We start from the raw sequence: 12,673 nt of genomic DNA, 5'->3' as shown, positions 1-12,673 counted from the left end.
GGGGATCTTCTGGCCTCTATCGCTATCAAGGACGCTTACCTCCATATCCCAATATATGTCGGACATCAGCACTTTCTCCGCTTTACTGTGGGCTAGAGCATTATCAATTTGTAGCGTTACCCTTTGGTCTCGCCTCGGCTCCGCGGGTGTTCGCAAAAGTGTTGGCCCCGCTGTTTGCATTGTTGCGACAGCAGGGGATTGCAGTGCTGGGGTACCTGGACGATCATCTTCTATGAGCAGAGTCTCTGACTGCTCTACAGAATAACTTGTACATCACTGTGTGGACTCAGAGGATCGAGGCAGAAGGAATTCCGGTCATCCTTGTGGCCCCAGACTGGCCTGGCCGGTCTTTGTAGGCGGATCTGCTATGGCTGGTTGCCGATGTCCCTTGGCGACTCCCTCTCAGGGAAGATCTATTGGCCCAAGGGCCGATCTTCCATCCTGCCTTACAGTCGCTGGCTTTAACGGCTTGGCTGTTGAAAGCCAGGTGCTGAAGGATAGGGGGTTGTCTGAGATTTACCATTGCATCCGAAAGTTGTATATTACGTAGTATGAGTCTCTGGGAGTTTATCCCTGTTCCTTTTCGGTGGCTCGAATTTTGGTGTTCCTCCAAAGAGGTGTGGAACAGCACCTGGCCTTGGGTACCATCAAGGGCCAGGTTTCTGGCTTGGCGATTATCTTTCAACGTCCTTTGGCTACGCATTTCTTGGTTCGCACCTTTGTTCAGGGGGTTCGCTACTTGGCTTAACCTGTGTGGTCTTCGTTGCCTCCGTAGGACCTCAATTTGGTACTGTCGGTTCTTTAGAAACCGCCTTTTGAAAATATTTGCAAGATTCCTCTGCTTACATTATCTCAAAAGGTAGGCTTCTTGTTGGCAATTATTTCCGCACGCAGGGTGTTCGAGTTGGCAGCTTTTTCTTGTCCACCTTATCTGATGGTTCACAGGGATAAAGTGGTGCTTCGCCCTTGTCAGTCCTTCCTTCTGAAGGTTGTCTCTGGTTTTCATCTGAATGAAGACATTGTGTTGCCTTCCTTGTGACCTAAACCTAACTATCCTAAGGAGATTGCCTTACATTCTCTGGTGGTTCGGGTGATTAGGGTGTACCCGGCGGCAACCGAGTCATTTAGTAAAGCGGACTCACTTTTTGTCCTTATGGATGGCCCGCGCAAGGGATTGGCAGCGTCTGCTGTGACCATTTCCAGATGGATCAGACAGGGCCAGCTTCCTCCTTTCCTTGTTAAGGCGCATTCTACGTGGTGCTTAGTGCCTTCTGGGGCCTTCCACCATCAGGCGTCAGTGATGCAGGTTTGCAAGGCGGCCACCTGGTTGTCTGTGCACACTTTCCCAAATTTCTATAAAGTAGATGTGTTGGCATCTGCGGATGCTGCTTTTGGCTGCAAGGTTTTGCAGGCTGCTATTTGAGAGGACCTGGTCCTCTTTGAGGGTGTATTGTTTTCAGGTGAGCTCCAGTTCCTGGCTGAGCTCCATGTTACTAGGGTTGGCTAGGTTTAGCCTTTGGGATTTTTTTTTTCTGTTGTTTTCCCACTTCTCATGTTTGACACTGCTTTGGGACATCCCAATGGTCAAGAAGATTCTGGAGCTGTGTCCGTCAATGAACAAAAGAGAAAATTTGATTTTTTTTGTCTTACAGTAAAATCCCTTTCTCTGATGTTCATGGACGGACACAGCACCCACTCCTTGAGTTGGGTTATTTTTCTTCTGATGCTGCTTTCAACAAAACTGTTGTAGCAGGAAGTGGGAATATACCCCCCTGGCACTGCCCCATAGGCGTGGTAAAGCTTTTTCCTGCCTAATGTCCTACTCCTGTAGGGGGCAGCATTAACCAATGGTCAAGAAGATTCTGGAGCGGTCTGTCAATGGAAAAAAGGGTTTTACGGTAAGACAAAAAGCCAATTACTACCTTTTAAGGTAATTCATGCTTTTTCTTTTGTGACAACATCGGCTCCTTCTTTTATTTATCTATTTTTTTGCCAAGGTCCTGGGGGGGAATTAAGGCAGGTGGCACACGTCACATCCGACCTGCGCTGCTAAGGGGAAATGCATTTCCTATTAAACTATAGTATATCCCTTACATCCTGCGGGTGTGCTCAGAGCTGCTCTTTTGTTAGTGGGTGGTGACCGGTTGCTGCGAAGATCTCTCCCATGCACAGAAGGAAGCATGTCACTTTCCTTTTGTAAACTTCAAAGAGGAGGTAGTGTAACCCTGTGCATCACATCCTAGTGTTTTGGTGCACCCAGTAGGCACAGGTAAAGCATTCAGCCCTATTGCTTGCAGTCTGTCACAGGCGGGTGTATTCCCGGAACACAGTTTTTCCATCATAGACTTTGATGGGCTGCAGGATGCTGGGCTGGATGTTGCACCTGTGCCTCCCAGGAGCATTAAAATAGCAGGATACGCTGGACACACAGGGGCTAAATGCCCAGTGTGCATGTGCCTGAAGGGAGGGGGGATAAAAAAATGCATTAAAAGCAGAGCTCCACCCAATAGGGGAAGCTCCCTTGTCTGCCACCTCCCTCTCTGCCCCCCCCCCCAACTCCGTTGCCACAAGTGGCTCTCTGTAGAGGGGGAGCGAGTACCTGGTTTTGACAGGTACCCGCTCCCAACTTCTGCACCAAACTCAGACAGAAGTTTGGTCCTCACCCCAGCTGGCCCATTGAGAAAGCTCAGCGTGACTCACTTGTCTGTCACTTGGGGGAGAGTGGGTACCTGGTTTTGACAGGTACCCACTTCAGCAGTACATTCGTCCCTCGCAGCAGCCGGCCTATTGAGAAACCACGATTCACACATGCGCAGTAGGAAACCGGGTGTAAAGCAGCAAGGCTTCAATACTGGTTTCCCTTACCCAAGATGGAGGCGCCATAATCCAAGAGCCCATTCAAGAATCGGCTTGGGTGAGGACACTGCGGGATCCCTGAACAGGTAGGTGCCCCAATAGTAAAAGTCATTTGTAGCTGTTGACGTTTTATTTTTTGGTGGGGGGGGCTGGAGCTCCCCTTTAAGGAACAAATGGCCATGGTTTTTGGCACAAGGTAGACACTTTTATAATGATATTATTCTCCTCCTGGCTGTTGTTCAGCTTTAATACAGTATCCTGCAGGCTGGACTTTCTCTTCTAGAAGATGTGTAATTTAGAACATGCAGAGAATGGTTCCACTGATTTTGTATTTGAACAATTTTCAGATATTTCAGGAACCAAAGAAAGCCAACCAGGTGGAACAAGTGTTGTCCGAGTACTCGCGCTGCATCAAGGTGAGGCAAAGAGCTGCCACTGGTTTTTTTACAGATTTTTTCTTGTTTTTATATTTCAAAGCTTTCAGGCAGTTCAAGATCACCAGTGTAGTCATATTGCACTTTATTTTTTTATAATACTTATGGCCAACAGAAAACTTTAAAACCTATTTCGCTTACACAGCCTTAAATTATGTGTTTTTACTAATTATATTATCCTTCCAGTTCTCCAGCCAGTCTGCAGGACCCGTAACTGGCGCCCTTCTCTTTTCTGTTGTTGGAGGGAAGATGAGTGAAGGAATCAACTTTTCTGATGACCTGGGCAGGTATGTGTGCCAAAAACCTATCCTATTTCTATTTTCCGCTTTTATAGACCCCTTTTCTACACAGAAAATGACCCCACCTGACTTTGCAGTTTCCTAACCTGCCTTTCTGATGCATTCAAGGGCTGCCATAGGAAAAAGGAATACAGGCCTGCCCTGTTTTCCAATTATGAAGGTTTTAGTGTATATGAAAAGATGATACTCCAGCTTCTGCTGCAAATCATTGTTGAGGAGTTGTAGCAGTGTGCATGCTGTGCTGCTCTCAGCATAGTCTTTACGCACTTTAAAGTGGTTATAAACCCTTACAGATACCCAGTAAAGGGGCTATCCTCAGGTGATACACAGAGATTAAATAAATCCTCCTACATGAGTTGTACCTCTTTATCTGCAGTTTTCTCTTCTCTACATCCGTTCAAAGTGCTGAATTTATAAGCTTGGCTGAGAGTTCCAAAAAAGGGGGCAGAGAGAGCTGAAGACATACTTTGCAAAGCTCAGTGAGGAGAGCTCTGAGTGCTGATTGGAGTGAAGAGACACACCTCCCTCCACACAGCACACAGAGACAGCTGTGGCTGTAAAGACCCATACGCACGATCAGAATATTGTACAAAAAAAAAACAAACCAAACAAATGGTTCACAATTTGTGCGGTAGCCCAGGAGACCAGGTCCCGGCCGGCGAGTGACATTGATCTAGTAGGCGGGACTTCTGACGGGGGCTTAGCAGCATTGATCTCGGCCGCTGGAACGCAAGGGTTAGTGGCCGGGTCTAAGGTCTGTGCTTCCGCTTCCGGTCCCCGGAGCGTGGGGACGCAGGGAAGCGGCGATTAAAAACAAGTCGTTTCTATCACATTCCTCTGCACACTCTGCATGAAATGAAGGAGAGGACTGCAGCATCGGTTGAAGCAGGCGCCGCAAGCACCGGCCAGGCCCAGGTAAGAGGGGGTACAGTGGTGCCTCTATCTCTACTATTGGCCTTATTTTTGTGTTTTATTTTCTTTGCCTCTAGTGGGAGTCTGCTCTGTGAGTGCTGTGATAAACTGTTCTCAGCCTTACAGTTTAAAGCGGAGTTCCGGCCACAAAATCGACATAATCGATTTTGAGCCATCCGCTTGCTCTTGGTCACCTGAAAAACAAATGGATAGTTACGATTTTTTTCTTTTGCTTACTTACCTTGTTATTGAAGAAAAATATACTCACCTTTCTTCCACTTCCTCCCTCTGCGGCTGCGGCCCGCGCCGTCACTTCCTCTTTGCATTGATTCCTGGGAGCTGAACGTCATCGCTCCCAGGAATCAATGCGCCTGCATCGGCCCCGCTCATCACCTCTGGTGCGGGCGCCTCATTCCCTGCTAAACAGTTTCTGGGCATGCTCAGAAGCTGTGGAGGGATGACGCGCCCGCACCGGAAGTGACGAGCGGGGCCGGTGCAGGCGCATTCTGGGAGAAGAGGACACGGAAGAGGACGCAGAAGAGGATGCGCTGGCTTGTGCTGCCCACATCCGAGATGGCAGCGCTGGAGAAGAAATTTTCAAGGTAAGTATTTCTTTTAAAAGGTAAGTGCGACCTGGGACAGTACAGAGGCTATCCATTGTGGAATGTACCAGCCCTGACTGTCCCAGGGGTATTTTTAGCTAAATTTCACTCCCGTGCCTGGAACTCCGCTTTAAGCTGGGATTCTGTCCTTTGGTGTGGGCTGGTTAAGTACACAAGGGGCCTTCTTTTTTTCTTGTGTTTTTTCTTGAGGTGTTAGTATCTGTTCACTTTGGGGGTTTGTTAGTTCCAGCTGTTAGATGATTGGTGGCCTTTCTTGTTTTGTTTGGTTCCAGTTTAAAGCCACAGTTAAATCCAGATCTCCCTCAGTTTCAAGAAACCCCCTGAGGGAATTATGGCCAAAGCCGCTGTGCAAAACCTGCATAGCAGATCTAGTCAAAGAGAAATTTTCACAGCAATGTAAAGATTTGTTTAGTCCGTGAAAGAGTTAACTGATGCTTTATGCTCAGTTTGTTCTTTATTAGTCAAAGTCCCAGCAACACAGATTCCCAGCAAAGTACTTTATCTAGCTCCTTGGCATCCACCTCAAAGTTGGCAGAGGCCAGCGACTCGGAGGGAGAAGGGGCAGCACTTCTTTCCCTCAAGGATACGAATGAGGAGGAAGAAGACGACATCTTATCTTTAGAGGAAGTAGATGATTTGCTCAGCGCAATCTATACTACTCTCGAGATCCAGGAAGAGAAAGTTCAGCTCTCTGTACATGACAGAATGTGTCAGGGACTGGATGAATCTAAACAAAGGGTATTCCCAGTTCATAAGGTTCCGTCAGAGACAATTAAAAAAAAAAAAAGAAAAGATCCTGAGAGGGCCCCTTTCTTCTCTAAAACCCCTAGGAGAAGGTTCCCTTTTGAAGATGATGAGACACATGTTTGGAATAAAAGGCCCAGGGTAGAAGCAGCCTTTTCTCAAGTTTCTCGCCTTACAGATTTGGCGTTCGAGGATATGGGTGTCTTAAAGGATGCAATGAGCAAGAGGGCAGATTTACTTCTTAAGAAGGCATGGGATTCCACCTCATCCAGTCTTAAGCCGCCTATGGCATCCACAGTGGTTGCAAGAATTTGAAGTGCTGGTTAGAACAGCTTAAAGGGCACGTGGAGACTGGGACAACTAGGAAAGCTTTATTTGAGTCCTTTCCAGTACTGTTAAAAGCAGTCAAATACATGGCTGATGCCTCTGCAGAATCAATCAAAATGTCTGCAAGATCCTCAGCTCTGGTCAACTCGGCCAGTCGTGCAATTTGGCTTAAAACATGGTCAGGTGAGGTCAGGCTTCTAAGATCAAGTTGTGTGGATTGCCTTTTTCTGGGGATTTCCTGTTCGGCCCAGATCTGGAAAGAGCTGATATGAAGAAACCCTTTCCCTCTAAAGAGAAACCGTCTCTCAAGAAAAATGTTCGTGCTGTTCCTCAGTCCCAAAGAGGTAGGGAACAGGACCAGAAAACCAGGTTGGTCCTCCCAGAGGGGCAAGGGAAGAGCTGGGATGCTTTTCAAACCCCCAGGTCAATCCGCCAAAAGCAAATGACAGCCTTCTCCCGGTGGGAGGAAGGTTATAGGTTTACCTCCCACAGTGGGCGGCAAGTAACCTCAAGTCCTTTCATCTGGAACATTGTCGCCTGGGGTTACAATCTGGAATTCTCCGAAACACCCCCAAGCAGGTTCTTTGTCTCCCCTCTCCCAAGTGACGAAGAAAAAGCTTCCGCAATTATGTCTCTTTTATAGGAGCTGATGCAGCAGGAAGTTGTAATCCAAGTCCCCAAGGAAAAGGAAGGCTGGCATCTTCCCAGGACGGCTCTCTGCGCTTCAGGCCTCGCTTTCGAATTCCATCAGCCAGTGTCGAGTTGGATGTCCTGTTTACACCGCATAGCCGGTTCATTTCATCACAGCGCTCGCCCCTATGGGAGGAATATAGATGACCCACTCAGGACTTCTAGTTTACAGGCTAATTTATCTCCTTCATCCTGTGAGTTGATTACCACTTGTTTTAATAAATTCACCCTACGTATTACACTTCGAGGCGCCTCCTGTCCTTTTGTTTTTCGCTGCAGCCTTTTGGGATTTCACTTTTGGTTCCCATAAATGGCTGCCCTTAGATGTTATGAACTTTTATATACTGGACTATATATGTTTCTGGTATATCCCCAAATATAATCTTGTTATTCCATGCTCAGTACAGTGTTTTGGGTTACTGTGATGTTCTGAACAGTTTCACCTTTTGTGTTTTGTAAACAAATCAATACGCTACAATTACTTCTGGATGGACACAATCTACTTGGTGATAAAGCTTCTGTCCCCAGGGTTTTTCATGGTGTCTTTCAAACTGAGGGATGCCTATTTAGGCCCCTTGCACACTGCAGCTTAAAAATGCTCAGTGCAGCTTTTTTTTTTTATGAGCTAAAATAGAGCCCATTCATTCTAATGTGCCTATGCACACAGCCGCATAAATGAGCGCCGCGTATTCTTCAGTAAGAACAAAATAGAAAAAATCTGCATTTTTGGACAGTAATTTACGCCTAATGCTCGCATTTGTGCGCAAATGCACGCAAATACGTGCAAATACGATCAAATGAATGCACATGATCATACTGTTGATCTGGGGGGAAAAAATTGCATATTCAGAGGCGCGAATTTACGCGAATTTGCGCAAACGAAAATACACGCAAATGCGAGCTTTTTAATAAGACAAAAATTACGGCTGAAAAAGGAGATGCTCAAACAGGAGTATCGTGTGCAAGAGGCCTTACACATTCCAATAGCCAAGTCTTGTCAAAAGTTTCTCCGGCTCGTTGTCAACTTGGGGGAATCGGTTTGGCATCTTCAATTCAGGGCATCTTCCCCCAGAGTGTTCACAAAAGTAATGGCAGAAGCGCTGGAGCCGCTGAGATTGAGGGGGATCTCTATTGCCCCTTATCTGGACGAGCTCTTGCTCTTCACAGACTCCAGAAGTCAGATGTTAGCAAACCTACAGGAGACCCAGTCCCACCTCCAAAGCTTGAGGTGGCTTCTAAATTTGGAAAAGTCCAACTTGATTCCAGCACAGGAGGTTCGCTTTTTGGGGTACACTATAAATTCAGTTCTTCAGAAGGTTTTTCTCCCTCAAAAAAATAGTAAAGGTCCAGTCCGTGGTGGGTCAGATTCAGGACAACCTCGCGGTGACGGTTTGGGTAGCTATGGCAGCACTGGGGCTGCTTACTGCATCCATACCAGCCGTCCAGTGGGCTACATTCCCGCCCTCTCCAGATGGACATTCTACAGAAATGGCCACATCTAGAGTCCCTAGAGAAGCTGATCAGGACTGCCACGAGGGTGAAGAGGGCTCTCTGGTGGTGGCGAAACCCAGTCAATCTGACAAAATGCCTGACGTGGTCTTTTCCTCTAAACAAATGGCTGACCACGGATGCAAGTGCGTGGGGCCCACCTAGACGCCCATACCGTACTAGGGTCATGGTCCAAGATAGAGGCCAGGAAGTCGTCCAACTGAAGAGGGTTGAAGGCAATCTTTCTAGGCCTCTTGTTTTTTTCAGCAGGCTGCTAAGGATCAACATGTTCAGGTCCTGTCGACAACATGACGGCAGTAGCATATGTGTCAAAACAAGGAGGAACAAGGAGAAGGAGTCTCTTGGTGGCTCAGGTCTTGAACTTCCTTCAACGGGGGGTTGAGCAGAAATTGGCTTTGAGTACCATCAAGGGCCATGTGATGGTCTTGGCGGTCTTCTTCCAATGACCTTTGGCCACGCACTCCCTAGTGCATACCTTTCTTCAAGGAGTCGACACTTGGCTCCTCAAGTGCGGTCTCTGTTACCACCTTGGGACCTTAACTTGGTGCTTTCAGTTTTCAAAAAGCTACCCTTTGAAAATATTCAAAGATTAGTCTTTTAGGAAGTCAGGCTCACTATTTGTGCTCATGGATGGGCTTTGAAAAGTACTGTCCGCTTCCTCTGGGACCATTTCCAGATAGATCAGACAGACGGTGACTCAGGCCTACTAAATCAAGGGTCAGGTTCCTCCTTTCCCTGTTAAGACACACTATTCGGGCGCTTTCAGGGCCTTCTGTCATCAGGCGTCAGTGACACAGGTTTGCAAGGCGGCCACCTGATCGTTTGTGCACACTTTCACAAAATTTTATAAAGTGGATGTGTTGGCATCTGCGGATGCTTCTTTTGGCCGCAAGGTTTTACAGGCTGCTGTTTAGAGGACCTGTTTTCCTCTTTGGTGGTCTATTGTTTTCAGGTGGGCTCCAGTAGTTTTTTGGTTGAGCTCTTGTTACCTGGTTGGCTACGGTTAGCCTTGTGAATTTTTTTCTTGCTGTACCCACCCCTCATGTTTGACACTGCTTTGGGACATCCCAATGGTTAAGAAGATCAGAAGCTGTGTCCGTCAATGAATGAAAGAAAAATTCACTGTAAAATCCATTTCTCTGATGTTCATTGACGGACACAGCACCCGCCCCTCTGTGGAGCTGTAATTCTTCTGACACTGCTTGTAACATAACTAAGTACCTATAGCAGAAAGGGGAAGTACATCCCCTGGGATTGCCCATAGGCGTAGTCTGTCTTTTTTCTGCCTAGTGTCCTACTTTTGTAGGGGGCAGTAAAACCCAATGGTTAAGAAGATCAGGAGCTGTGTCCATCAATGAACATCAGAGAAATGGATTTTACAGTAAGTCAAAAATCCCATTTTTTGTTTTAAACAGTACATCCTAAATAGCAATTCAAATACATTACATCACTTCCAAATTTTTATTCTGTCGTATGAGAATTTAACTTATTTGTTTTCGATATGGAGACTAGCATTCCAAAAAATGGACGATCATTTGTCCAATAATCTCATCGTGTGTACCAGGCTTTAATCTGCTGGTGCTCCCTCCCCTGTCCCAATTTTTCTCTTGGTATCAGGAAAACTTGACAGAAGTAACTCATGCTGATGGCAGAGAAACAAAGCAACAAACAGAAAGGACCCTTGGTTCTTTTAATTGAAAAAAGAACACACTATAGAGGGATATGTTTTTTTCTTATTTCATGTCTGAGGTTTACAAACCATTTTCTTGCTGAAAAGGAGGAAATAAAGGGAAAACCCCCAAATGGAACACTGTCTGAGAGGGCGACGAACTATTCCTGACTATCTAAAGACATGAACAGAAGAGGGTAAAAAAGGAACTGGCTATAATATTTATGAGGACGTTGGCCCTTGGGATTCATTCAATCCTGCTTATAGTGATGTTCTGAGATGTTGAAAGAAAATCAAGTCTTTCACGCCTAATCTTCCTAGCATTGTCATGGTAACAAGTATGCAGCACGGAGTAAGAGAAGAGCTATAGTAGGTCTTAAAGGCACCATGCCACAATATGCAAACTGCCATTGCCGACTTGCTTTTGAAAGTAACACCAGGGCTATAAACATCCTCATCCTTCACTACGTGCTGTTACTGATCTGCAACAAGCAAGTAGCCAATAAAAGGATGAGCAGGTCACAAGTTTGGCAGATATCAAGAAAGAAATTGAGTTAAAGCTCATCTCCAGGTTGACTTTGAGGTCTCCCCAGCAGTACTTTTTGTGCTTTTTTTGCCCTACACTCACAGGATGTCCTCAGTCATATATACTTAGTAACTATATATATATATATATATATATATATATATATATATATATATATATATATATATATATATATATATGAAGAGATAGGTTTTGCACTTAGTGCATGTCTGGATGCAGCACACTGAATGTTTGAATACAAGAAACTGAAAGAACTGTTTATATAAACAGGTGTGCTTCCTATATTCTAGCCTATGTGTATACAAAAGAATAAGAAAATCCTGATGATAGCAAAAAAAATCCTATATCATAACAATCAATATTCAATTGTGCAAATACCTAAAAAGTACTAGTGCATATAAAGCAGTGGTCTCCAAACTGTAGTCGGGGCTGGATGTGGCCCTTTGCCTGCTTTTATCTGGCCCTTGGGGCACTGTTCCACCAACTGAAACCATCAATGGGCACTAGTCTTCTCCACGATTTCAACAATGGGGCACTATCTCTCCCATTAAAACCAACGATGGGGCACAGTCTGGCCTCCCTAAAGCTTGAAGGACAGTAAATTGGCTCTTTGCTTAGAAAGTTTGGAGACCCCTGATATATAGTATAAACCATAAATAAACCGCAGGTGCTAGTGCATATGTACTGTACACCATGAATAAACCAACCAACCAGTAAATAAATAAATATGCAAATGCATACCAAAATCACTACATAAAAGTAACCAATAAATAGTAAACTAGTACAAAGTTAATAGTGCAAGAATGTGCAGATAAAAGTGGTCCATTCTCACAGTGGATTCACCCATGTCACTCCTACTATGTGACTTCCATACCAGTGGAGAATGTAATTGCCTTTAAAGTGGAAATCCACTCACTCAATCAACATTGTTTTTTTTTTTTTTTTTAATCCTTATTCTGCTGGCAAGGGTAAATAGATAGGAAAGTACCGTATATAATTTTGCTTGTTTTAAACTTTTTTTTTTTTTTTACATTTCTTCAGTTACTTCCTGGTTTCTATGCTTAGGAAAATTATGTCATACATCCCCGTAGTCTTCAGGCGAGGAGAAAGGGTTTTATTAGCCAAGTACGGCCTCGTCTGCTTGCCTGACTGAGCTAATGGCAGGTGGATTCCAGGAAGTAAATGCTACATGAATCATCTGCCCTTACTCAAGATGGCCATGGCCAGAAATGCTACAGGGTGATTTCTTAACAAAATAAAGCATGAAGACATGGGGGAAAGGATGGGGGGGGGGGGTTGCTTTGAATATTTATTTTTGGTTTTGTAGTGCTCAGGTGAAGTGTAGTTCCACTTTAAGGACCCAACTGATGGAAATCCTTTCTAAAATTATTTTCTCACTGGCAAGTCCTGCACCAATTCTGGCTGTGAATCTACTATGTCACACTGTGTCTAACTAGTCAGATCACTTTACAAAGAGTCTAACCACCATTGTTCTCCAGTCCCTCTTTCCTGCTCCAGTTTATCACAATAAACTTTTCTGTTGTATATTGTCTGGATGTTATTCCCTATATTGTTAGGATGTGGTTCAGGCTGTGAGTCTACTTTTCATCCATTGCTTCTTTCAGAAAGACCGATTCCCTTGTGATCATTCAGAATGAGCCCCAGAAGGGCACTCTGGCTTCTCATTCTACCTTTTCTATGTGGCTCAGAGAGGCCATCCTTCAGGCTGGGTTCACACTTGTGCGATGATCGCATTACTGTGCAAATCACATGCGATGTCTGCGATGCGATTTTAGCCATGCAACCTGTATGGCTGAAATCACATCACATTCGCATCAAAATGGTGCAGGACCCTTTTTTTGGTCCACACTGGAATTGGACCACATGGGTGTTCACACCTATGCGATCCGATTCGTGCACCATTTCATAATTCACACTGAGATCTGCGACACGATCTGGGGGCGTCATTACCTTTACATGCACTCCCCCAGAGGATTGCAGATCTCGGTGTGAACCATTGGGCGATTCAGGTGCAATGCGGGAACCGGCACTGCAGGTGGAGG

The 12,673-nt window shown here is 45.4% G+C and overlaps 1 protein-coding gene across 2 annotated transcripts in view; it reads left to right on the top strand.

The window, feature by feature from the left end:
• DDX11 (DEAD/H-box helicase 11) overlaps positions 1 to 12,673 on the top strand; it is a 224,026-nt gene that overhangs the window by 194,023 nt on the left and 17,330 nt on the right. For both annotated transcript variants that reach the window (XM_082257212.1, XM_082257211.1), the window contains exons 21-22: positions 3,204 to 3,272; positions 3,477 to 3,577. In XM_082257212.1, coding sequence (XP_082113338.1) covers positions 3,204 to 3,272; positions 3,477 to 3,577 — 170 coding nt within the window. The remainder of the gene's footprint in view (positions 1 to 3,203; positions 3,273 to 3,476; positions 3,578 to 12,673) is intronic.

Source organism: Pelophylax lessonae, assembly GCF_965119305.1.
Source record: "Pelophylax lessonae genome assembly, chromosome: 4".
Classification (NCBI taxonomy): domain Eukaryota; kingdom Metazoa; phylum Chordata; class Amphibia; order Anura; family Ranidae; genus Pelophylax; species Pelophylax lessonae.
The sequence above is the reverse complement of the archived record's forward strand: the minus strand, read 5'-3'. Positions and strand labels throughout refer to the sequence as shown.